At 46.3% G+C, this 24,784-nt stretch overlaps 1 protein-coding gene across 2 annotated transcripts; it reads left to right on the forward strand.

Moving 5' to 3' along the window:
- The first annotated feature begins 1,092 nt into the window (after positions 1 to 1,092).
- Positions 1,093 to 24,543, forward strand: LOC147261160 (polypyrimidine tract-binding protein 2-like). Of its 2 annotated transcripts, XM_086203086.1 has the most exons (15): positions 1,093 to 1,140; positions 1,913 to 2,076; positions 2,316 to 2,387; positions 2,473 to 2,544; positions 2,624 to 2,782; positions 2,893 to 3,003; positions 3,675 to 3,840; positions 4,431 to 4,508; positions 5,232 to 5,344; positions 13,393 to 13,426; positions 14,943 to 15,035; positions 18,964 to 19,080; positions 21,144 to 21,243; positions 21,500 to 21,577; positions 21,728 to 24,542. In XM_086203086.1, the coding sequence occupies exons 1-15, from the start codon at positions 1,110 to 1,112 to the stop codon at positions 21,855 to 21,857; spliced, it is 1,518 nt and encodes a 505-aa protein (XP_086059212.1). In that variant the 5' UTR covers positions 1,093 to 1,109; the 3' UTR covers positions 21,858 to 24,542. The 2 variants fall into 2 exon arrangements, 1 of the variants encoding a protein (XP_086059212.1); XR_015115708.1 differs by lacking the exons at positions 1,093 to 1,140; positions 1,913 to 2,076; positions 2,316 to 2,387; positions 2,473 to 2,544 and having other exon boundaries at positions 2,617 to 2,782; positions 21,728 to 22,326; positions 22,739 to 24,543.
- The last annotated feature ends 241 nt before the right edge of the window (positions 24,544 to 24,784 follow it).

Here is a 24,784-nt window from a genome sequence, read left to right on the forward strand (position 1 = left end):
ATGGTTGTCTGTCTCTATGTGTTGGCCCTGCCATGGACTGGTGACCTGTCCAGGGGGAAGGCTGCTGGGATAGGCTCCACCCCCACCACCCTGAACAGGAGAAGAGGGGGAAGATGGATGGATGGATGGAGGGAGGGAGGGAGGGAGGGAAGGATGGATGGCTGTTTTGGCCATTTTGATGTGACATCATTCTTACTAAAAAGACCTTATATTATAACTATGTAATTGTTGTGGAGATGTGGACCAAATGGATGTTTCCTCAGACCCGTAGGTGATGATGTAGGCAGTCGACCTCCGGAGCACCACAACATGTCCTTTAGACAGTATTTTGACATGAAATTAACCTTCAACGAGTATTCCGGCTTCCTGTGTCTGAGCATGACTCGCGGCTGTGGTGCAGCTCGAGCTGGAGCTCAGGCTCAGTTCTTGTATGCTCCTGTCAGGGTTCTGGTTCTGCTGTGTGAAAGGATGAGGTTCTTGTGGGGTTAAGCGCTGGATGCGGCCGGACCGCCCAGTCGCAGGCTGTTGGTGCTGTCCAGACCTTAAAATCCACCCTGTTTGATCTTTGAGTCGTTTTAGTGGCACAAAATGATTCTCATTAACTTTTTGTGAAAGTTCTGACAACAAGAGACCCGTAAACATTCACCAGCCCAACTGGCGTACAGGATGTAACCACAAGTGTTGTCAGTGAGCCACAGCGTTTTATTGAAGGTTACAAGCTCATCGGTGCAAGCTGTCGGTCCTTTTGACTCCATGAACTCAAGTTCTTTTGGAATTTGAAATAATGGTCTTTCTCTCTCCTTTCTGTCCATCTCCCTGAATTCTCTCCGTCGGCAGCGATGTTGCAGTTGGTGTGAAGGCAAGTCGTCTGATTTTATCTTCACATTTTTACCTGAGCAGTAGATTTCCTGCATTTTCATGGTATTTCAATAGTAAACTTTTATTTCCAATGAGGCAGTAGGTATGAAACCATAGAATATGTGATGGACAGGTGTGACAGCGTCCCGTCACTGTGTGCTGGTTTACTAGAAGTCTGGATGAGAATGAAAGTCTGATCCTTCTTCCTGTTCCTTGTCTCGACCTTCCAGAGAGGCTCAGATGAGCTCAGCATGTACAGCAGCAGCCCGAACTCCATGACGGGTGAGTCCCCTTCCTGCTTTCGTCTCCACGCTGACAGAAACGGCTCACTGTCCGTTTCCAGTCCAGGTTCAGCTGGTTGAATCCCGCCAGCAGGAGATCCTGGTGATTTCCAGCTGCAGCTCAGAACTTGCTGTGCGCGAACATGAAGACAGGATTTCTCTTCAGAAGTTTGTGACTTTCCTCTGGAATATTTGAAACGTGTTGCTGTGAATGTGCCGGTCACTTCCCTCCCTAAATGTAGCGACTGGCTGCATGTCAAGTGCTCAGAGCAACCTTTCTTCAGCAGCATTGATTTCAGTTTGACTAAAACCCTTCATGATCGGGCAGTCAGGCTTGACTACAGGCCTCGACTGTGTCTTTGAACAATGTTTCTTTACACTTCAAGTTGAAAAGCTCTGAAATGTGCTGCAGTCATGTTCAGAAAGCAGCTGACGATACCGAGAGGTCGAATCACCAAACCAGACTAAAGTACGCCTTCATGCAAACATTCCTCTCTGGGCCCACGAGCGCCAGCGGTTTCTGTTCAGACATTCTTCATGCCTGTTTATTTTGAAGTAGGTGGCAGAAGATGGGTTGATTTTGTGTGAAGAAATGATGTAGTGAGTCAAATGCTGTCTAATTATTACCCTCATCACACTCATGACCTCTGACTTGGGCTTCGGCATTGCTAAAGTCTGGCTCTGTTGAACTAGATCCGTTGTAAACCCCTCTGGCCTTGTATCGTGTGTGTGTGTGTGTGTGTGTGTGTGTGTGTGTGTGTGCGTGCGTGCAGCAAACGGCAGTGACAGTAAGAAACAGCGTCTGGATGAGTCGCCTCCGTCCAGAGTTCTTCACATCAGGAAGCTTCCCAATGAAGTGTCAGAGACGGAGGTCATTGCGCTGGGGCTGCCCTTCGGGAAAGTCACCAACATACTGATGCTGAAGGGGAAGAACCAGGTAAACAGGAGCCGACACTCGACAGGCCAAAACTCTGTGGGGAAAAATAAGTGAGGAAAATATTTTATGACAGTCGCGTCTAATTTTGATTGATTCATGTTGTCTTCCAACAAGAAAAGGACCACTGACTCAACCTGTGCGCGCTTCACGCAGCCTCTCTGCAGCGCGTCGCTACCTGAAAAAAACAGAAGACAAAGGCAAACTTACATTCTCAATGTCCTGGAATTTCTTTCTTTCAGGCATTTCTGGAATTGGGCACAGAGGAAGCAGCCATTACGATGGTGAACTACTACACAGCTGTTACTCCACAGGTACGTCAGCGTCCATCCCTGTCACGCGCCGCCCGTTGTTGGAGACACTAATTTGTTTGTGCTTTGTCTGGAACTCACTCTGTAGGTCAGAAACACTTCTGTCTTCATCCAGTACTCCAACCACAAGGAACTGAAAACAGACTCGGCTCTAAACCAGGTAACTCCGATCCATGCATAGACCGACCCAAGAACCAGCGCTCCCCGATGCTCATGCGTCTGTTGTCATTTCCTCCCAGAGAGCCCAGGCAGTGCTGCAGGCCGTGTCAGCTGTTCAGGATGGAAGCTCTCCATCCTCTGACCCAGGAGTCCTGGACCTCGCCCCCCCCCCCAGCCCTGTCCTGCGTATTATCATTGACAACATGTTTTACCCTGTGACTCTGGATGTTCTCCAGCAGGTAGACCTCTGATTCAGTGCTGCCACCCTCAAGTCTTCCCTGATGTCTGAGCCCTCACTGGACACGTTTGTCAAGCTTCATTTCAAAGTCGTGGTGTTTGATTCTTTCAGATCTTCAGTAAGTTTGGGACTGTGATGAAGATTATAACCTTCACCAAGAACAACCAGTTTCAGGCTCTTCTGCAATTCAGTGATCCAGTCAACGCACAGCAGGCCAAACTGGTAGGAGTTCTCGTGCGTGGATGCAACGCCAACCAGCAAATATTCTTAACAGCAGAAGCACAATAATGACCTGCAACAGTTGTGAGAGGCAAACCGCATCCTTCGCCACCCAAGATTCTCCCTGACAAACAGCTGATCAGCTTCACTGCTGCTCACTGTACTAACAGACGACAATTAGGATTAAAACACGTATCCCTTTCTGACTGAACCCACCCGTGTACACTTGGGTTGGCAGCAGCTTCATTGCCCAGTTTAGATATTTTTGATGTCGGCGCTCAAACGGCTTGTGTGTGTGTGTGTGTTTTAGAGTTCCTCGCTCATCCGTGTTTTTTGTTCCCATCAATGCCAGTTAGAGGCGAGCCCGTGACCACCTGTGTCTGCTGCGGTTGTGACTTGGGTTAAAGACAGAGAACACGGAGAGTTTGCCCTGATAAATCGTGGGAGAGCGATTGAGAGAGAAATGTACCTTTTTAGACCGGTCCATCAAATAATACTGCTGCTGAGTCATTACTTTCCAGAGAACTAACAGTCTCAGCTTACCTGTTCTTGTCCAACATTAAAAATAGGCAATATATATCTCACCTGTCTGTGGAGATGTGCTAATCAACCTAACAGGACCAAATACAGTCAAAATACTAACAAGCTTCTTGGTTTCACCTCCTCTGCTTCAGTCTTTAGATGGACAGAACATCTATAACTCCTGCTGCACCCTGCGCATCGATTTCAGTAAATTGGTCAACCTCAACGTCAAATACAACAACGATAAGAGTCGAGATTACACCAGACCTGACCTTCCCACTGGAGATGGGGAGGCATCAAAGGATCACTCTTTATTAGGTAAATGCACCAACACCATGCCGCCACCGCCGTTATTCTCTGACGTTGCAGCAGCAGCCTCATACATGCGTCAACTGTGGCCTGTGCTAAACAATCTCATGTCCATTTTGAAGCGTCAGTGTGGAACACTGATACCTGCTTGTCTTTACATCCAATATTGGTACACAGTCATTGCATGTTAGCTTCCTTCCTGCGTATCTAGGAAGGTTGAATCAGGCGCTGACTGGATCCCTCAGCCTCTGCAGGGTCAACTACATCCTCCATGGCAGGATTCAGCCTCTGGGAGGAGAAGTTTGGACAGTAGTGAACTAGACCGTTGACCCTTTGCAGCCCCCCTCAGCACACCTACGCCCTATGGTGGCTACTCCATACCTGTAAATTGCCCATCGGTGAACGTTTGTGTGGCGATGGCCTGGCAAACGCTCCAGGCCGACCCGCCTCTCACCCACTGAAAGGAGGATGGACTCCTGGACAGAATAAGCAGCGGTTCCCCAGTTAGATGCTCGGACGCATCGTGGTGTGACCCAGTCGTAGGTTTGATTCCCTCCTGACGTGTTCTGGCTTGTGTCTGTGATTGTGCTCTTGTGTAGGTACCCCATCAGGAGCGCTGGCCTCCTACTCCAGTGGAGGAGGCTACTCCTCTTCTCTCTCCCTCTCACAGGGTGGAGGTCTGTATTCATATTTTAAAACTTAAGTTTTGTTTTTCCATCATTCTGTCTGAGTCGTTTGTCTTTGTCCTGCTACTATTCTGTCCTGTCATGTCGGGTTTTTGTTGCCTGATTATGAGAGCCCTGGAAAATGGGTCTCAGTGGCCTCCGATCACTTGATGAGCCAAATCATTGCCTTGGGATTAATGATCAGTGACATATTAATGCTGAACAGATGGTAAACAACAGCCACCAAAGCAGTAAAACCACTAACAGCAGCCCAACAATACGTGAGCACCACAATCAGTCTTTGTTGAATCTGTCTGAGGGACTTAGGAATGATTTTACCGCTCATTTTGGAGGCTGTCATTTGTGGTGATGAACATACTGACTTGTACTTGTTCCAAATACAGATACATTATAAAATGCAGCAGCTGGTAAATACTCAGCTTCGTTCACCAGCTTATCCTCCATTGATTGACTCGGTATCTTAATGCTGATTGGCTGTGGGACGCAGCTTCAAGCAAAGTTTTCACTCTAAATGTTCCACTTGTGTTAATATTCACTCTGGGAATGCCAGCTGTTGGCACCATGTTACTTGCTCTATTTGCACCAGTCTGATAAAGACACAACTTTAGTCTTGGCAGAGGTGAATGCGTTGTTTACCGCAGTTGATAACAAAACAAAAACCAGTGATAACGAAAGCGCTGCTTTAATATTTGCGTCTCTCTTGTTGTCCAACAGGGGCCATCAGTCCTCTTAGTGCTGCGGCGGCAGCGGCGGCTGCTGCTGGTCGCGTTGCTCTGTCTGGGTCTGGAGTGTCAGGAGTCCTCTTGGCATCGAACCTAAATGAAGAGGTACACTGAGCACACACACGAATGTCGAATGAGGATTTCCTCAGTTTTCAACTGTTCAACAGGCTCTGCTGAATGATGGGATTGTGGTGTTTATATGGCCATGTGGTTGTGTGTGTGTGCTTAGCCTTTTCATAGCATGATTTATCATGCATCTTCCACCTGTGGTATGTTGTAAGGCAACAGGCGACTGTGGGTCATGAAGTCTATAATTAATCATCATTAACCATCAGTGTCTAAAAAGTACTACATGTGTTAAAAAAACAAGTTAGAAGTATTTGCTGCAGAACATGAAAGCTGTGGGCGAAAAGAAGTCACAGGAGGTTGAATCAAGTAAGGAGGAGGTTAAAAGGAGAGCAGGAGGCTGGGAGCAGGAGAAGTGGAAGAAGGGGAAGGATGGGTGGAAGGGGAGGAAGGTGTGAAGGAGAAGATAGAAGGGGAGAAGGAGGTGAGGAGAGGGAGGGTGGGGGGGCATTCCTGTTCTCCTTCAAAGCAAAATCTCCTTCAAAACAGCTTGGAGGTGTCTGGTCAGGCGCTCTGCAGCCTGGCGTGGTCCTGGAAGCGGCTTTGGACTCCGCTGGTAGGTTCATGAGAGAAGCTTTATTATGTTGTTATATAACATATATTCTCATCTATATTGTACTATAGTGACACCATCATCATTAGCTGATGGTCCACAATGTATTGAGCTCACCCTTAAACTAGCTTGGTCAGGCTGGCTAAGCTAGTGTAGCACTGGGCGATGCGCTGTCCAGCACTGATACAGCTGTGCGCTCTGTCGCCAGGCCAACGTGTAATGGTGAGTCTTGTTTGGGCAGGGACCTGCACCCATTAGGGCATTAGTGCACATGGGTGCTAAACACACTCTGGTCTCACATGGTGTGGGTGACCCCAGTACTGGGACCCGCGGTGGTGCCGCTCCAACCACCCATCTATCTCAGCATCCACCAACATCTCCCTGCACGTTAAGATGGATGTGTAATGGTCAGCGCCTGTCGTAGCACGTATAAGTGTGCACGTCCCGCTGGCTGCTTCCTTCGTGCTGCTACACTCTTACACATTGTAGCACACGCTGTTACAAAAGAGGTAATAAGTTTATGCACTGCAGCTTCACTGTTTGGGTGAACATGCAGCAGGTGGGCAGCACTCAGACTCCTGTGGTGCTGTCACGGAGCTGCAGCTTCGCTGGTCATACACCAGGATCTCTCTCTCCATCTGCCTGAGTTTGCTCGCTCACTGCACTTGCAGCTGCTGTCTGTATGTCAAAGGTTTGTGCCAGTGTCAGATGTTCAGACTACTATTTCATTTGCACGCGTGCTGGCTCACGTCACTCTGAGGCAGCAAAACGGCCTCATGGTAGTCGCGCGGGTGGGGGTGTCAGAGCCAGGGAGTCACAGTCGGCAAACAGGGCCCTAATTAAAGATTTAATTCACCTGTCAAACTGCTTAACCGTTTTAGCCAATTTGATCATCTTTGAAAAAACAGTCATTTTTCATCCCTTCAATGGGCGATTAATGATCTGACCGCCTGGATTCATGTTTGCCCCGCCCAGTTAGGACCTTTGGCCAGAGTTTTGAGAGTGAGCTGTGCTACGTTGGACAGACCTGGTTTGTATAAAGCGGAGTTGTGTCAGCTTCCTGCAGCCTGAGATGGCGACTGGTCCGTCAACTTGCTGTTCTCCATGCATGTTCTCCATAGGGAACGAATGGATCTGTCTGTTGATGGATGTCACCTTCAGCTGTTAAATCAGCGAAGGAGTGAAGGCTGCGTATTATTATCCTTAGTGCTCAGGACAGCAAACCTCAGGAGAAGGGACCAGCTGTTGTGTCTTGGGGCATGCATGAAGGCAACTGTCCCACAAGTGGATGTCTCACTGGACAGTGGAGACTGTACCACTGGGCTTCTGCAAGGGTCAACCTACCTATCAGTGGACGATGTGGTGTAAGTGGAGTTTGTAGTGGTCACACCAGGGGCAACTCCCATAAAGAAACATCTGTCTGTTATCAAAGAACCAGGGATTGGTTAAGCAACCCAGCTTTCCCCTCATCCTGAACACCAATGTCCCTCTGTACTTCAGTCTTCCTGTCGAGTTTGTCCATTTTCTGTTTACCCTCTAATAGTTAATGTGTAGTTACTTTGTCATCTGTATCTCTGAACCAAACTGTCCATCTCTATTAGAGTCCTGTCTCTCAGTTTTTGTTATCACAGGGACATCTCAATGCACGGGGGGTTCCCACGGTTCTGTCCCCTGGGACTAAGTCTTTGTTCAGCTACTCTGTCCTTATCAGTTTGACCTTCCTGCTTGAAACTAGCAACTCCTCCAATTGATGGATACACTTGAGAGGATAGGTGGTGCTGTCATGAACAAGTGGGCTCAGGTTTCATAACAACAAAACCCAACTAAATTCAGTATCTTTTTATAAATCCCAAACTCTGGAAGCAGACACCTCTCCCTGTGTGCACGCATCCATGAATGAGGCCCCACAAATATGATACACTATGTGACAGTAGATGATTTAACCAGTCTTGGACTGAGCAGGACCAGGGTCAGCCATCGATGGGGGGACGCTAGAGTTGTAACAGCTTGAATGTAGTTTACCCTTGATCATCACCTCCATCCGACAGCCATAGCATCCTCCGAGTGGAAAAAAATGCTCCTGTCCCCATCTTTGCAGTACCGCCATGACTTCACCTAATAAGTAAAACTACAACTCTAAAGCTTAAAATTAAACTCGTCAAACAAGAAGAGGGAGCAAGGAGGGGAACGACCTTTGTATTTATGGCCATCGATAGCCATCCAAGAGTAAAGGTGGTCCACTGGCTGCAGTAATCCAAACCCAACTGTGTTATCCTGCATAGCTCCTCATGTGGTTAAATGTTGCTCTGACAGCCCCTGGAATGCATCAGAAACTTCCAAAACTCCTCAGCTTCTCGAGGGTAACCGCCAACTACACGGTTACCAAATCAGCCTTCTCAATCCCTGCAGCTGAACACTGTTGTAAGACAATCTTATGACAAATGTTTGTTTTTTTATTGCCTTTAGTCAATTTTTTGGTCTTAGAGACAGAGAGAAACTCCATGCAATAAACATACAGGCGCCTCTTTAAATGTGCCTTGGTCTGTTGCTTTTTGGGGCGGTTGTGTGCATCTCTGGTTTGTTATACCATCTTCCACCTCATCATGAACACAGTGTATGACAAGGGTCTAGTATTCCAGCTGTATTTTTCCTTTTCCTTTCTTCACCCTGTCAGCTGCAGGTATTACTTTTTAAGATGGCTCTATGAACGGCTCTCGATCATGTATTTGTTGTGGTCAGCTGGTCTCCCACTAACTACATTTGCTAAAGCAGTGGCTAGTGTTTAACTTGTGATGCATGTTTGTATGTACACTATCAGTCAAAAGTTTGGACCCACCTTCTCATTCAATTTGTTTTCTTTATTTTAACTAATTTCTACATTGTAGATCCACACTGAAGACGTCAAATATATGAAGAAAGAGATATGGAATTATGAATCAGAGAAAAAAATGGTTAATAACTATAAATGTGTTTTATATTCTAGCTCCTCAAAGTCGCCTCCCTTTGCTTTGCTGCAGCGCTGCAAACCCTCGTCCTTCTCTCTGGGAGCTTCATGATGTCATCACCTGAAATGGTTTCCCCTCTCAGGTTCACCTTGTCAGGGTTTAGTGGTGGAGTTTCCTGCCTTCTTACTGGTTGGGAGCATCAGTTGAGCTGAGCAGAATTCAGGCTGCTCCCCAGCTGACAGCTCTGTTTGACCACTGCTAGAATTCCTGTCATGGCAGGAACCATCAGCTCAGTGGAGAGGAACCACCGTCCATCAGTGCTCTAAGACCTGAAGGTCACTCAGTCCAGGAAACTGGAAAAACTTTGAATGCGTCCCTGAGTGCAGTCGTAAAAACCATCAAGCGCCACGATGAAACCGGCTCACATGAGGATGGCCCAGGAGAGGAAGACCAAGAGTCTCCTCTGCTGCTGAGGAGTTCATCCCAGTCCCCAGCCTCAGGAATCACCAGTTAACAGCTCCTCAGACTGGAGCCCAGATGAATGCCTCAGAGTTCTGGTAGCAGACACGTCTCTGCACCAACGGTTCAGAGGAGACGGCGCCAATCAGGCCTTGATGGTCCAACAGCTGCTAGGAAACCACGACCAAGGAGAAGCAACCAGCAGAAGAGGTTTGTTTGGACCAGAACCACAAGGAGTGGACATGAGACCAGAGGACATCTGGGCTTTGGTCTGATGAGTCCACATTTGAGAGCTTTGGTTCCACCACCGTGTCTTTGTGGGACACAGAAAAGGAGGAGGGACATCTCTACATGCATGGTTCCCAGGGGGCTTTACTGAACCAACATGGCTGCCACAGCGTCCTGCAGCAACACGCCATCCCATCCGGTCTGCGTTTAGTTGGACCATCATTGATGTTTCAGCAGGACGACGACCCAAACACACCTCCAGGCTGTGTGAGGGCTACTTGACCAAGAAGGAGAGTGATGGAGGGCGGCCCAGGTGACCTGGCCTCCAGTCACCTGACCTGAACCCAGTCCAGATGTTTGGAATGAGATGGAGCGCAGAGTGAAGGCCAAAGGACCAACAAGTGCTCAGCACCTCTGGAACTCCTTCAAGACTGTTGGAGAACCGTTTCAGGTGATGACCTCATGAAGCTCAAGGAGAGAACGCCAAGAGTGAGCAGAGCAGGAGTCAGAGGGAGGCTGTTTAGAAGAACCTAGAACATAGAACCTGTTGGAGGTATTTCACACTTTTGTTTACTGCATAATTCCAGATGTGTTCATTGATAGTTTTGATGCCATTAGTGAGAACCTTCAATGTAAACAGTCGTGAAAATAAAGACAAACATTAAATAAGAAGTTGTGTCCACACTTTTGACTGGTTGTGTCCATGATGGATTTACATGTCGTGCAGGGCTGTACGTGCAATTTTTTTATTAGTATGTATGCTTTGTATGTACATACCCTTGTCTGATGAAATGCAGTTTTTATGGAAATGCCTCCACTGTCGTTTACTATATGCATGTACTCTCTGATAGCTGCTCTCTCTGTTCACCCTCCCCCACATTCTAGTATATACGGATGATGTGCTGATATACTAATAAGACTTGCAGTTATGTTTGCCTTTTAAGGCCAGTGGAGGGTGCAGAGCTCATGGCAAAGTCCTCTTTTTCTACACCCACTTCACATGATACGTCACCCAATGGAGGTTGCAAATACCAAACAAACGCAGAGCCAGCTCGCCCCCTCCCCGTGTTTCTGTAGATGTCATGAACGCGCATCGACATGGAAAGTGGATCTGTGCTGCGCTAACGTCGCTAAGATGAGTGAGCAAACTCCAACTGTTAGGTGTGTAAAGTTACATTCTGTTGTTATACAATATCTTTACCAGATTAGGTTATGAGTTACAGCTGATATATTGAAAATTATTTATGAGTTTATGCAAAAGAGACACTTCTTGTAGAATTTGTCCTTCCTGGGATGGATGCTAGTGTGAGCGAGGACCTATAGTGTAAGCTAGCAATAACCAACTATTTCATTGAAAAATGGTTTACGAGTGTCATAGCTGCTACGCGACTCAATCAACTCTTATTCAATGCTTATTCCCCAATGTATGTGCGCACACTAACCCCACCCCCAACCATTTTATCGGTGATTGGCTGGAACCCGGTTTGTTAAGTTTGTGTGCACAACCTGTTCACTCAGTGTTTGTGGTTTGTGAGCCCTGTGTCGTCTCTAGAGAATGGACTTTTTCATCGTGTATTGAGGGGGCAGGCAGCTGGCTGATCAAGAGACGCCTACGATTTGAGACAGAATGAAACCATGCAGCAAGGCTTAGTGCACCTTTAAGTCTCTTCAAGTGTCATTGTCAGGGTTGTCTCACTGACCTCCGAGTGTTGGGAGTGTGTCGGTTTCTCTGGTGTAGAATCAAACTCGTGGTGTTGAATACAGCTCCGTCCTTTCCGCCCCTGCACAATTTTCCCATCTAAAATATTTCCAACCTGCAGACATTGTCACTGCTCAATGGTGTTAGCTTCATGCTAGCCCTGCGCTACTACTACAAGCTATTTGCCCACCCACTTTAACTTGTGTCAGTTTTATGGCAGTGTCCATTTTTGGTACTTAGGCAACAGTGAATGTTCTTATTTTGTGACTTAAAACTCAGCCCTTGTTCTTGCCTTTGGCATCTCTTTGTACCTCTGGATGATTCTATAATGTGAGCATTGCCATGTTTGTTTTGTAAACAAAAAATGTTTTTTGTCGGTTTGTTTTTACTCCCTATTCTGATCTGTTTAATATGATCTGATTGACCCTGTTTTCCGATCATGTGATCAGAAGGGGGCCATCCCTTGTTCAACCTATCGGAGGAACAAGTGGGTTCTCGGTTCTATAGCTCATCTCCCAGCTGGCTGCTGGGTTGCTGGTATCAGATGTTCTATCGCTAATCTTTTTCCCAGATCTGGACCAAGCAATTCGTTATGATTTCATACACAGTGCATTCAGCTTCAAGAAACCTTTGTGTAATGAAAGTAGCTAATGATGGTAAAGTAGCAGGGACGGGTCTGCACCGGCGGAAGCGTCCTCCGGTTTGAGATGCGTTGCCATTTGGCAGGGGTTATTAGTGCACTTTTCCAGACTGCCTCTCACAATTCTGTTGTACTTTGTAATGAGCTTCAGCTTTGCTGTCCACCCAGCAAGCTCCTCCGGCTGGGTGGACAGCAAACAGAGGAATGTTGTAGGAAGCCTCCCAGTACTCTCACTTGTCAAACCCGGGTTTGATGATCTCTTGATACAGTCCATCAGGAGCTGTGGACCTCTCATATGAGCTTGTGGACGTCTGTCGCTGAAGAAGTAGATGGCAGCTGTGGAAGGCCCCTGTAGGGATGGGAGGCCTGGACCAGGGTAGATGGGTGGAAGGGGATTCTGTTGCTGTTACTATTTTTGTCTTGTTTTTGATTTGTTTGTTTTCTCCATAATTATTTTTTGCTTATTTATTTATATATTCCTTTATGATACAAACTTTTGCTGATGTATTCAGATCTTGAGAATTCATATCGATCGATACAAATTTGATCAGGAAACCCAAACTGACAGCCTCATCCTCTTAGACGTATGTGAGGGGGAAAGTCATGCATTTTCTTGTTTTGCATTCATGTTGATGAACAATGTCGGCCAGAGCTACAATGATCAGCTGATCCATCAACTAATCAGCAGTCAATTTGTACTAATTCTTGTGTTTCGTTATTTTCTACCTTGAAAACAATGCTGTTTTTTTTTCCTTTTGAAGTTGCATTTTTTTATCTGTAGTTCCTCTCCAGGTTTTTCTATCTGTCATAGCCAGTTGACCTCCTCCCAACATTTAACTCTAGTTACATGTGACCTGCTTCAAGGTACTGCCCCCTCTTGGTTTGATATTTCCCACCATCATTTCATTCACTTGTTTATCTCCTGCTTAAATGCATTATTCTCTATCGTACTCCCATCTTTTTCCTCACTGCTGAATGCATCCGTGTGTGCGTGCGTGCGTGCGCGTTTGTGTGGTTGAGTGTTGGGAATCGAACCAACAATCATTCAGACTCCGTTGATGTTCCACTGATGCTGTTTACTGACCTCTGCTTTGGTTTTTGTCCTCCTCTCCTCCTTTCTCCCTTCCCTGCCTCCTTTCTTTCCTCCTCTGCTCCTCCCTTCACACATGTACTTTCTCTCCATTGTCCCCTCCTTCTGACCCTGCATCCTTTAACGCTGCACCTTTCCTAATGAAAACCTGCCCCCTATCTTGTTCCTGGTTTTCTTTCTCTTTCTTTTCACTCTTTTCTAACTCTGGTCTAACCTGCCTTTGGCTTTGCCATTTTGATAATCCCTGACAATCCCACGCCCTTCATCTTTGCTCCACCCCTCATCATCATGGAAACCATCACCTACCCCCTCGTCCAACGCTGGGCGGTCTGATCTCTACCTTCGTCTCTCCTCTTCCTCCTCCTCTGCTCCTCCTATTCCTGTCCTCTGCTCTGCGGTCTCTCTCTGTAAAGATGGTCACGCCTCAAAGTCTCTTTACCCTCTTCGGTATGTTCAACCTCTACTATTCAGTCTGTTTATCTGTCTCTGTTAATCCAGAATTGTTGGCTTTTCTTCAGTGATGTCGTGGACATTCTCTCTCTCTCTGTATATCTCTGCCTTCCTCTATCATAATGTACGCTAGAGAGTTTAAATCCATTGCTCTCTACATTAGAAGGGTGGTGAGTGTGAGGGATTGTCTCTGGTCAGCTTATCTATCACCTGATCAGAACAAAGACACCAACATCATGTCAATGTCATCAAACAACATGGTAACAGATCCAGAAAGACGTCCTCCAGAGCTGGTCACTGAGCAGCCAGCGGTTTCTGTACAGCTCCCACCTCCTCTTGCTGCTTCACAGACGGTTGAGATCCTTGTCATGTGAAGGAGCTGCGGTTTGCAGAAACGATAAAAAGAGGAGGAACCCAGTGGTTTTGATGAAGGGAAAGAGTAGAGGGTTCGATTCAGAGAGCCCTACCCACTACAGCTCTGATCAAACCGCAGCAAATTTCTGCTTGCTGTTTAAGAAGCAAGAATTAAAGTTGGAAACACTTCATTCTTGTCAGCCAGGGAATAAAGAGAACTGTCAGTTTCTCTGCTGGGCTAATCTAAGGAGCACCTCTGTCCAGCTCTGCAGTGCCGGGAGCAGGCTCACAGGAACATGTTCAGTATTGGCAACGTTGGATTGTAAACCCGGTCATCAGGATGATAAATACCTGTGTGCTCATACCGGAGCCGCAGTCCGCCCGTGTTACACGGAACATGTGTGGATGTTCTCACCACTTGAATGGATAAGTTGATCAGGACAGTCCAGTCTACTCACTCTCCGTCTATAATAAACCCTCTAGACCTCGTCTGTGTCCTGCCCTCATCATCTAGAGTTTGAGTGATCAAGTTCACAATTTCTTATGCAAGTTGACGTGGTGACAGGGCAGATGGGATTCCTCTCATTCATCTGAGAATATCAAGCAGCTCCGCAGCTTTTACATTCAACCTGATTTAAGATATTCCCACATCCTTCAGCTCTATCAATGATCAGCATTGACCTGAGTTCTTGGTGCCCACATCTTTATGTAGCCTGTTGTGTTTTAGTTGCGTACACATTGGTTCAGCGAAGGCGGCACTTCCTCCCTCACCGCTCATTTATAGGGTTACACTTTCACTATCCTGTCTTCAAGCCAGATGTCAGCGGAGCTCCCACTGTTCGATCAGACTCTAGGCCAGTCAACAACTAAACATATGCTGTTTCCCGTTGAATGGTAGTGGAAGTCAAATGGGAAGATTTCCATCCTTTCGTTTCTTTTGTCTTTCTGGCACTAACTTAATTCCTTCAATCCTTCACACCTCTCTTTTTTTATCTTCGTCGGCTCCTCCTTTCCTGCTCTCTTTTCTGTCCTCCTTCAACCTGCTGTCTATTGCTCTGTCTGTCTGTCTCTCTCTGTCTCTCTCTCTGTCTGTCTGTCGCTCGCTCTTGCTCTCTCTCTCTCTCTCTCTCTCTCTCTCTCTCTCTCTCTCTACCTGTAGGAGTCTATGGAGATGTGCAGAGGGTGAAGATCCTTTACAACAAAAAGGACAGTGCTCTGATCCAGTTGTCAGATGGGAACCAGGCTCAGCTGGGTGAGTTTTAACAACAGTGAATTCAGGATGTTGCTGTTAATTGATTAACTAACTGTTGGTATCAAGTAGTTAAAATCCTATCATTGAGACATTAAAAATCAATCCCTGGGGGCCTGTGTGGCCACTGGAGATGAGACAGCAGGCTCTGGTACCAGTGCGCAGTGTAAACAGTTGAACTGCGTAAAGCTAGGAGGTAGCTTTCCTCAAATACGCAATGTAGCCAGAATGAAAAGGTTGATGTCCTCTCAGGTGCAGTCTTTTACTTCTTAATACCTAAAGTGCTGGAAAGTATTCATCTCCTCTTAAATGTACCACAAATTAGGAAACTTGAGTGAGAGGTTGTGTCCCAGAGCAGCTCCATCTGATCCTGGATTATGTCCCTACAGTTCTACAATTCTACAATTTCATTTAGCAGAAGCTTTTGTCCAAAGCGACGTACAACACAAGTAAGAATTCAGACTGAAGGAAAAACCCAAAGTAGCGCAAAAGTGCTTCAGTTGTGATTTGGTCACAGGTACTGCCATCTAGTGGCAGAAGAAGTGTCCCCCCCCCCCCTTTTTTTTTTTTTTTTGACAGACATACAACATCACACAACACAGTTAGTGCTACATAATCACTAAGTGCTGGGTCTTGGACCCTCTGACTTATTCTACCCCACAGGACAAAGAGGAGAAGAGTCAGGTTCAGTGCCTCGGTGCTCTCTGAACAATTGAGTCTTCAATTGTCTCTTAAAAGTAGAAAGGGACTCAGCAGAACACACAGAGTTCAGTAGTTCTGTTTGGGAACAACAGAAGAGAAGAGTCTGGCTAGAGATTTGGAGCAGCACTGGGCTGGAAGCACCAGGCGTCTTTCCCATGCAGAGCGTAGTGGGCGAGAAGGAGAGTAGACCTGGATCAGGGATTCCAGGTAGGCTGGAGACGTTCTTGTGATTGTTTTGTAAGCCAAGAGAAGTGTCTTGAATTTGATCCTGGCTGCCACTGGAAGCCAGTGAAGAGAAACCAGCAGCAGGGTGACATGAGCCCTTTTGGGCTGGTTGAAGACCAGACGTGCTGCTGCATTCTGGATCATCTGCAGAGGCTTGAATGAGCATGCAGGGAGGCCTGCCAGAAGAGAGTTGCAGTAGTCAATGCGTGAGATGACAAGAGCCTGAACCAGAAGCTGAGTGGTCTGTTGGGTCAGGAAGGGTCTGATCTTCCTGATGTTGTACAGGGCAAACGGCAAGACCGAGAAACTGAGGCCACATGAACCTTAAAGGTCAGCTGGTCATCAATCATGACACCCAGGTTTCTGGCTGAGTTTGTGGGCGCAAGTAGGCTCGAGTCAAGTTGGACACTGACCTGAGGCTGAACAGATGGACAAGCTGGAAAGACCATAAGTTCAGTCTTAGACAGATTCAGTTGAAGGTGGTGTTCCTTCATCCATGTGGATGAAGAACAGTTGGGTTTGCCTTGCAATACCAATACCAATAATCACATCTGCAGGTTCAAAACAAGCAGTCAATCAGAGACACCTTTGCTTTGCAGCACCTCTCATAAAAGAAATGTGTGGAGTGATACACATTTATTCTGTTGATTTAGCACAAGAAAAGTTCTCTGCCGCCTCTCTTCTTGTAGAGCAGGTCTAGAACCTTCCTTTTTCTATGAATCTATGAGAGAGAGAAAGGAGGGAGGGAGGGACAGAGGACAGAGACAAAGACAGTTATGGAGGAAGACAGAGACAGAAGGAAAGAGAGGGACAGAGATAAAGAGGGAGAGAAAGGAGGAGAGACTGATGGACAGAGACAAAGACAGAATGGAGGAGGACAGAGACAGAAGGAAAGACAGGGACAGAGATAAAGAGGGAGAGAAAGGAGGAGAGACTGATGGACAGAGACAAAGACAGAATGGAGGAGGACAGAGAGACAGAAGGAAAGAGAGGGACAGAGATAAAGAGCGAGAGAAAGGAGGAGAGACTGATGGACAGAGACAAAGACAGAATGGAGGAGGACAGAGACAGAAGGAAAGACAGGGACAGAGATAAAGAGAGAGAAAGGAGGAGAGACTAATGGACAGAGACAAAGACAGAATGGAAGAAGACAGAGAGACAGAAGGAAATGTAGGGACAGAGATAAAGAGAGAGAGAAAGGAGGAGAGACTGATGGACAGAGACAAAGACAGAGAATGGAGAAAGACAGAGACAGGAGGAAAGAGAGGGACAGAGATAAAGAGGGAGAGAAAGGAGGAGAGACTGATGGACAGAGATAAAGACAGAGAATGGAGGAAGACAGAGAGACAGAAGGAAAGAGGGACAGAGATAAAGAGGGAGAGAAAGGAGGAGAGACTGATGGACAGAGACAAAGACAGAATGGAGGAAGACAGAGAGACAGAAGGAAAGAGAGGAACAGAGATAAAGAGAGAGAGAAAGGAGGAGAGACTGATGGACAGACGGGGACGTGAGCAGGTGGAGCGACGGGTGGCAGCTGGAGCCTCTTCAGGTCTGGAGCCTCCTCCAGCAGCACCAGGATCTGGGATGAGGGGAGAAGAAGAGGAGTTAGTAACACATATGAGGACAGGAGGAGGAGAGAGAAGCCCAGTGCATCATGGGAGATCCCAGCAGTCTGAGCCTATAGCAGCAGATCTAAGGGCCAGCCTAAGCAGTCCTGACTATAAGCCTGATCAACAAGCAGGTCTTAAGTCTGCTCTTAAACAGAGAGAGGGGGTCTGGGTCCTGGACTGAAACTGGGAGACGCTTCCACAGGAGGGAGCCTGATAGCTGAAGGTTCTGGCTCCATTCTACTGTTAGAACTCTAGGAACCAGCAGGAACCCTGCATCCTGGGAGTGAAGGGTTCTAGCTAGATCATAGGGGACTAGGAGCTCTGTCAGGGATGAAGGAGCCTGATTGTTGAGGACTTTGATGGTAGAAGGAGAATTTTAAATTCTGTTCTAAACTAACACAAATACGCACAACACCACTAAATACACACAACACTGTCATAAATACTCATATGAGAGCTGCAGCTGAGTATTTGGTTCTTCATCAGACGGGGTTGCTCGCCAGGTGCTCCGGCCACTAATGTATTTGCACACCTGGGGACTCACCTCATACGAGCCCTGCAGGCGGGGCCATCAGAGCCACGGAAAAGAGAATGGTAGGCAAAGGCTAACTGGGTCATAGAATTTTATTCAAACTTCAAACTGCTCATTGACTGTTTTAGGCGATTCGATGGTCATTTAAAATCAGTCATTAATCATGCCTTCACTGGGCGATGCATGATCTGATGGCCAACTAGCACACTCCTATATTGAGTGAAACACCCATGTCCACAATAGTTACTGAAGTGCTGCCCAGACTGGTTTCTGCTTTGTCCAGCCTGTTAACACTTTCCCTACACACCTGCATCTGAAACAGATGGATGCACAAATATCTCAGTCAGATGTCATTTACAAATCCCCAAATCGCATATCATAAATTGCCTGGAGGGTTTTTTACAACAAGTACACAGAACAACATCCTCTGTCGTTAGACCCTCAAAGAGAGTGAGGAAAACCTGAAATATCTATTTAATATGAAGAAAAGTCTGAACCCTCCAGGGGAGCCACAGAGGGAGGGGGTCCTTCTCCCAGGATGTGTGATGGATGTCACTGGTGCAGAATGGATCAACATGGTGACAAAAACAATCTGATACAAGTAGATCATGAGCATTTGAAAAGGCTCTGATGCTAGACTTTATTTAGCACTTTCATTTTTCAGGTTCTAGAAATTATTTTAATCCAGCATCATGAATTGAATTTTAAGGATTCCACTAGTTTACCCAATTTTAATATGCAGTTTTGCAAAAAGGTGTAAAAAGGAAACACAAATACATGAATAGATGCTAATGCTGTCGTGAAGTTATCAGTTGTACAGACTCTTTGCCTTAGTGTGTGTTTTCTCTGATTTCCTCTCTAGCGATGAGCCACCTGAATGGCCAAAAAGTGTTTGGTAAAGTAATGAGAGTGACTCTATCGAAACATCAAACTGTGGCTTTACCCAGGGAAGGATTAGATGACCAACTGCTGACTAAAGGTAAGGGACTGTGCATCCCTCAGTGTCTTTAAAAATTGTATCTACAAAGTTTTAATGATGTCTGTTTAAAATTACGCCACTAATTGACTGCACTGACAGCTTAATCGGTTGTGAATTTGCCCCGATCAACAATCCAGTATGAGTCAAGGGTCCGAGCATCTAAGCCTGAATCAGTGTTCACTGATGATCTGAGATCTTTTCACGTGATCCAAAGGCTGAGGCCTTGAACATGCCTTGAACAGCAGTCATGGAGGACCTTAGAGTGACCGCATCAGAGCACGGATGCAGGTCCGCGGGCTGCAGTGACAAGAATGTGGATCATGCCTGTGAATTCCAGGCCTCTGGTCATCAGGAGTGGAAGAATACCAGTTCCTCAGGAGTCTGGACACTGGCTTTCACCAGTGTTCTGAAGGACACAGCAGAACCCTGAGCAATCAGTGATGACCTCAACACGTGACCCTCCACTGTATAACATTCGGGCTTCCTGGAGAGTTCAAGGCCTGGATATGTCAACATAGAATCGTGCCTCCGCCGCTCTGGCCCCTGCTCAGGTACCGTATTTTCTGCATGATCCGATGCGCCTTATATATGGATCGATATTGGTTAATTATGGCTACCGTAGTCAGGGGGCGTCGCCGAAGTAACAGCGGAAAAAAACGGTAAAGGGGAATTCCAGTCCCACATCACTTGTGTGTGTAGAAAGACCCCAAAATGGCACCTTTCAAGAGACACGCTTACGATGCAGAGTTCAAACTCAAGGCTGTCAGTCAGCAGCTACCGGCACGTACGGGACCGTGTTGTGAATGCACCGACTTGTTTTGGGAGTGAACGGAGTTGTCAGAACGCTGGTTTGTATTCTATTAATAAAGTTTGACTGACTGACTTAGCTGACTGTTTTGTTGACGTTCCCTTTAGCGCAGCTCCATCTAGTGGATGCATAACGCAACCCCAGCCACTACAGTAGTTTCTATTGTATGCGCCTTATAATGCGGTGCGCCCTACATATGAAAACAGTTTTAAAATAGGCCATTCATTGACTATGCGCCTTATAATCCGATGCACTTTATAGTTCGGAAAATACGGTACAAAGTCCAAATCATCATCATAGACCGTTGTGAAAGAAGATCAGCTCGTTCCTGGACAGGTGGTTAGGCTTGCCTCCAAGTCTCAGCAGCATTGCCCTTTCAGGGCATCAGGCCTTTCCACAGTCTGGCAGGAGTTCGGGTTCACTTGGCACTACGCTGACACAAAAATCTTCTCAATGGTTATCAAGGTCAGAACAGGACGAAAGTGGCACATGCATGAGACAGTCAAACCGCTCTAGGTGAGGTTGCAACAAAACACCCTGATGGGCACCGTGGCACCTGGTTGGGCCGGGGCACAAGAACCTCTTCAAACATTGCTACCAGAAAGATGAAGATGAACCTAATCCAGCCGCAGTGGAGGGGGACAAAGTCTGCTTCTGCAAAATGGTGGATATGAGCAAACAGAGCGTGGACCACATGGCACTGAACTGGACCAAAGGTCACTTGAGCAGAACTCTGGAAGTCCGAATGACACTGATTCAAGCTCTTGCTCCAGATAGTCCATTACAACATTAAGCCCTCCAGCCTGTTGAGGTGCAGAGGCTCTTTTGCTTCCCAGGTCTGACAGAAAAGGGAAACGTTGGAGCACAGCAGCTGCAGTCTAAAGGCCCTGAGAGACGTGCGGTGTCATTGGTGCTATGACCAAATAGTATATAATAGCCTCCTATAGCAAGCAGCAACACCCAACAGCAGCCAAGAGCACCTTTGCTGTATTTGGGGAGGGTCGACGCTTCTGCCAGAACCGTAACCCCGGGTGGTCTGTTGCAGCTCCTGGCTGGAGATGACTGAGGTCCACAAACGACATGGTGGCTGCTGCTTGTTGGCCGGGCCTGATACTGATATCTTGTGGGAACCAAAAAAGGTTGTTGCTGAATGTAACTGTCCCCTGGAAAGATGGAGGCACACGATGGGTAGAAAGGCATTTTTTATGTAGTTTGCTCCTAACCATAATGTCAATATTTTGTTTTTTGTTGGTAGATTTTTCTGGCTCTCCACTTCATCGCTTTAAGAAGCCAGGATCCAAAAACTTCCAGAACATTTTTCCTCCCTCAGCAACACTTCACCTCTCCAATATCCGGTAGTGCACATTTAATGTTGTACATAATACTCAAATGTTCTTTTTGTTTGTCAGCCAAATAGCAGCCATTTTGATATGAAATAATAGGGAACAAAAGTTCTTTTGAATTTCGGTACAGAGCCTCAATCAAATAATTAGTAATACCTGCATTCTCCTACTGAAAAGCATGTTTCTGTGGAGAAGGTCAGTAGTTCAGGGAGTGTAGATTTCTATGCCATGGCTTCAAGACTGAATCAGATTGTCTGTGTGTGTCCAGGGACGGTATTGGTGAGGACGATCTGCGTCTCCTGTTCTCCAACAGCGGGGGAACAGTCAAGGCCTTCAAATTCTTCCAGTAAGACGCATTTTGATGTGATTTTGTTTAAAATTTTGATCTTGAAAAAATTCTACATATTTTATGTCTGATCATCTTCCAAGACACAAAAAAAAAAAAAAAATCTGTTCTAAATATATAACTTTGGGATCTTTGCTTTGACTCCGTCAGGGATCGCAAGATGGCTTTGATCCAGATGTCGTCGGTAGAGGAGGCGATCCAGGCACTGATGGACCTTCACAACTATGACATGGGCGGAAATCACCATCTGAAAGTTTCCTTTTCAAAGTCTACAATTTGACATCACATCTGACTCCGTAACATGGGAGATCCATGGCGAGCGAGGAAGTCGTCACCATTGACCCCTTTTTCTGTTAAAGCCTTCTGTGTTATCCTTAAGTAGGAAGTCACCACGTTTTTTTATTACAACATCCAAAGCTTAAACTTTTAAGTAAAATCCAAATTCCACAAAGTCAACTTCTTGTCCAGTAATTTTGGTGCAGGTGGTGTTGGAAAAATCTGCAGTCACACTTGGACCCATAAGATATTTTAAAGAAGAGCTGCTCCAAGTCTTTCTAGCAGGACCAGGGCAGAGTGATCGAGCTTGCTGAGTCACCAAATTTGCACCACTGGTCAGCGGCGAGTGTTGGAGGCGATGGTGGCAGCAGCAGCGCTTTGTCCTATCTGGCAAATTAACCACATATTGAGCAGCTGACTGAAGAACTTGAGTGGCAATGAAGCCCACAACAGTGAAGCCTTTTCTTTCCGTGGTAGGTTTGAGGCAGCTGCCATGGATGGTGTGGTTTCTGCTGCTATCTGGCCTGGTTGGAGCACGCCAATGAAGCGAAAGCTTAGTTTAAATGATTTTGAAACAAAGTGATGCTTACAAATGATATGATCTTAGTTCTTAGGCTCATCCTTGATGGCGATCACTCCTTAGATCCGCTCAAAGTGCGATCTGATTGGAATAAAATCCAGTGATATCCAGAATTAGTATTCCAGCATGGATGCATGTTTTCAGCAAAGGTGGTTTAGTCTGCTGGCAGCGGCGCTCCCATCCCAGACCAGGTGGGTGGAAGAAGTTCACACTAAGAACAAAACCCATTCAACTGTGTGATGATAAGAAATCCTTGATTCATGATTCATCCGAACCGTGAATTAATTCATGGTCATTTATTTCAGAATTTGGGGCCGGCGTGGCTCAGAGGTAGAGTGGCAGTCGAGCAACCAAAGGGTCGCTGGTTCAATCCCCACTTCCCCCTGTGACCATGTCCAAGTGTCCTTGAGCAAGATACTGAACCCCTAACTGCTCCTGATGGCCCTGAGATGGACTGGTGACCCGTCCAGGGTGAACCCCGCCTCTCACCCAATGTCAGCCGGGATAGGCTCCACCCCCCCACCACCCTTAACAGATGAGCGGTATAGAAAATGGATGGATATTTCAGAATTGTATTAACTGCATCCCTCCAAGGAAACCAAGGTATCTAGCTTGTTGGCCAAAAATATTATCATTAACCTGAAATAGAGGATTGTATCATTTGTAAGCAGGACTTCACCTCAAAACTGCTTCCTGGCACAGTAATAACTTCTAAAACCCAGACGTGTGATGTCATCTTGAACGATCTGTCTCAAAGGGATTTTTGAATGAGATTTCAGTTAAATGCCTGAAATACGGTCAGTGGTTTACACTAAATATATTTTAACATTTTGTTCTGTGGAATAAAACCTGTCAATCCTGCACTCCTGAATTTAGTGTCATAAGAAGGGTTGAAGACTACAAATGCCATCTTACCAACAGCAGGAGAATCATGAAGTTGGTTGTGGTGATGAAGTCGTACATTTGCAGCGTAGTTTGAGCAAAGTTGCACTTCTGAAAGTTGCGTTTATGCTTCAAACTCGTAAAAGTGATGTTCATTCATCAGGATTAACAAGCCTGTAATTCTCAAACTTGTTTTTCCTGTTCTTTTTCTACAATTTTTCCAAATCCAATTTAAAGATCTCATTGCTTTAGGTCAAGAGAACCCAAGGTTCTCCAGCTTTTGTGTCAGCCTACAAGCCTGCATCACCCCTGTAGTAGTTGGTGTGTAGTGATGATTTCTGAGAAGTTTTAACAACAAATATTACTGGAACAAGATCAAATGTAATAAATGTCTGCGAGGTTTTACCTGGTTGTCTTGTGGACAGTGTCATTGTGGCATGTATGCTCAGCTCGCTGGTATGCTACTTCAAATCTGACCCTGTAGTTTTGAAATGTTCACGACAAAATACTAGATATTTGATGTTTTTGAAGTAACATGGTATTCCTCACACCGTAGTAGAGATCTGAGCAGCTACTCTGAAACTGGCTGGCTGTCACCCACAGAGTCCTGGAGTGTTTTTGTACCCAGCGCAGATGTGGAGTCGGCTAAATGTTGTCTACCGCAGAAATCCTGGGTTCCTGCTGATCTTGGAGCTGAACAATTCCTGGGACTTGGTTTGTGGCGCCTGATTGGTTGGATTGGATGCGCGTCCACACGGCCCTTTGAGATGCTTGTTGAGGGTCATTGAATTCACCCAAATTTCCTTTTCAGAAAACTTGCATAGACACGGATCTTAGATTGAAGGAGCAACGGTGGATTTGTCCTGGAACTGTTGAGCCATTTGTGGTCATGGATTTTGGAGACCCTTTTGGACCAAAGTACGTGTGTCTTCAGTCTGTGGTCTGATGTCACAGTCAATGATTTATCTTTAGGACTGATTTTACTGGTAACTTGGTTTTCTGTTGTAAACCTGTAGAAACATCAGGATTGTATCATTCATTGATAGAAATAAAACGCCTGTTTTGGAGCTTATTGATGTGCTCGGTGAGTCTTGACCTGTCACTCATCTCTTCATTCTTGTGACTTGGAAGGTTTTCTGATGTTTTTTGACAGTTGTAGGAAATTGTACATTTTCTGTTTGTTGTGTGTCGTGAGTTCAGATTAGCACAAATTAAACATCTTTTCTACTGAAAAGCCAAAGTTAAAGTGTGTGTGTGTGGGGGGGGGGGGGGCTCTACGCCTGTCTGTATTTCATCTGTAAAGTTCTCTCTCTGTTTACTTCTCTTCCCTTGGTCACCTGTCCTGTTCTCGCCACATCCCGGCTGCTGATGCGAACACCCCTGCCTGTCTGCTCCCTCTTATGATGAGCTCATGGAGGTGTTACCCCCCCCCCCCTTAAAAATTAGTGAGACGAACGTGGCTGCGGGGC

The sequence above is a fragment of the Aulostomus chinensis genome, chromosome 5 (genome assembly GCF_037954235.1).
Source record: "Aulostomus chinensis isolate RoL2024-O1b breed Wild chromosome 5, RoL_Achi_v1.0, whole genome shotgun sequence".
In the NCBI taxonomy this organism is placed as follows: Eukaryota; Metazoa; Chordata; class Actinopteri; order Syngnathiformes; family Aulostomidae; genus Aulostomus; species Aulostomus chinensis.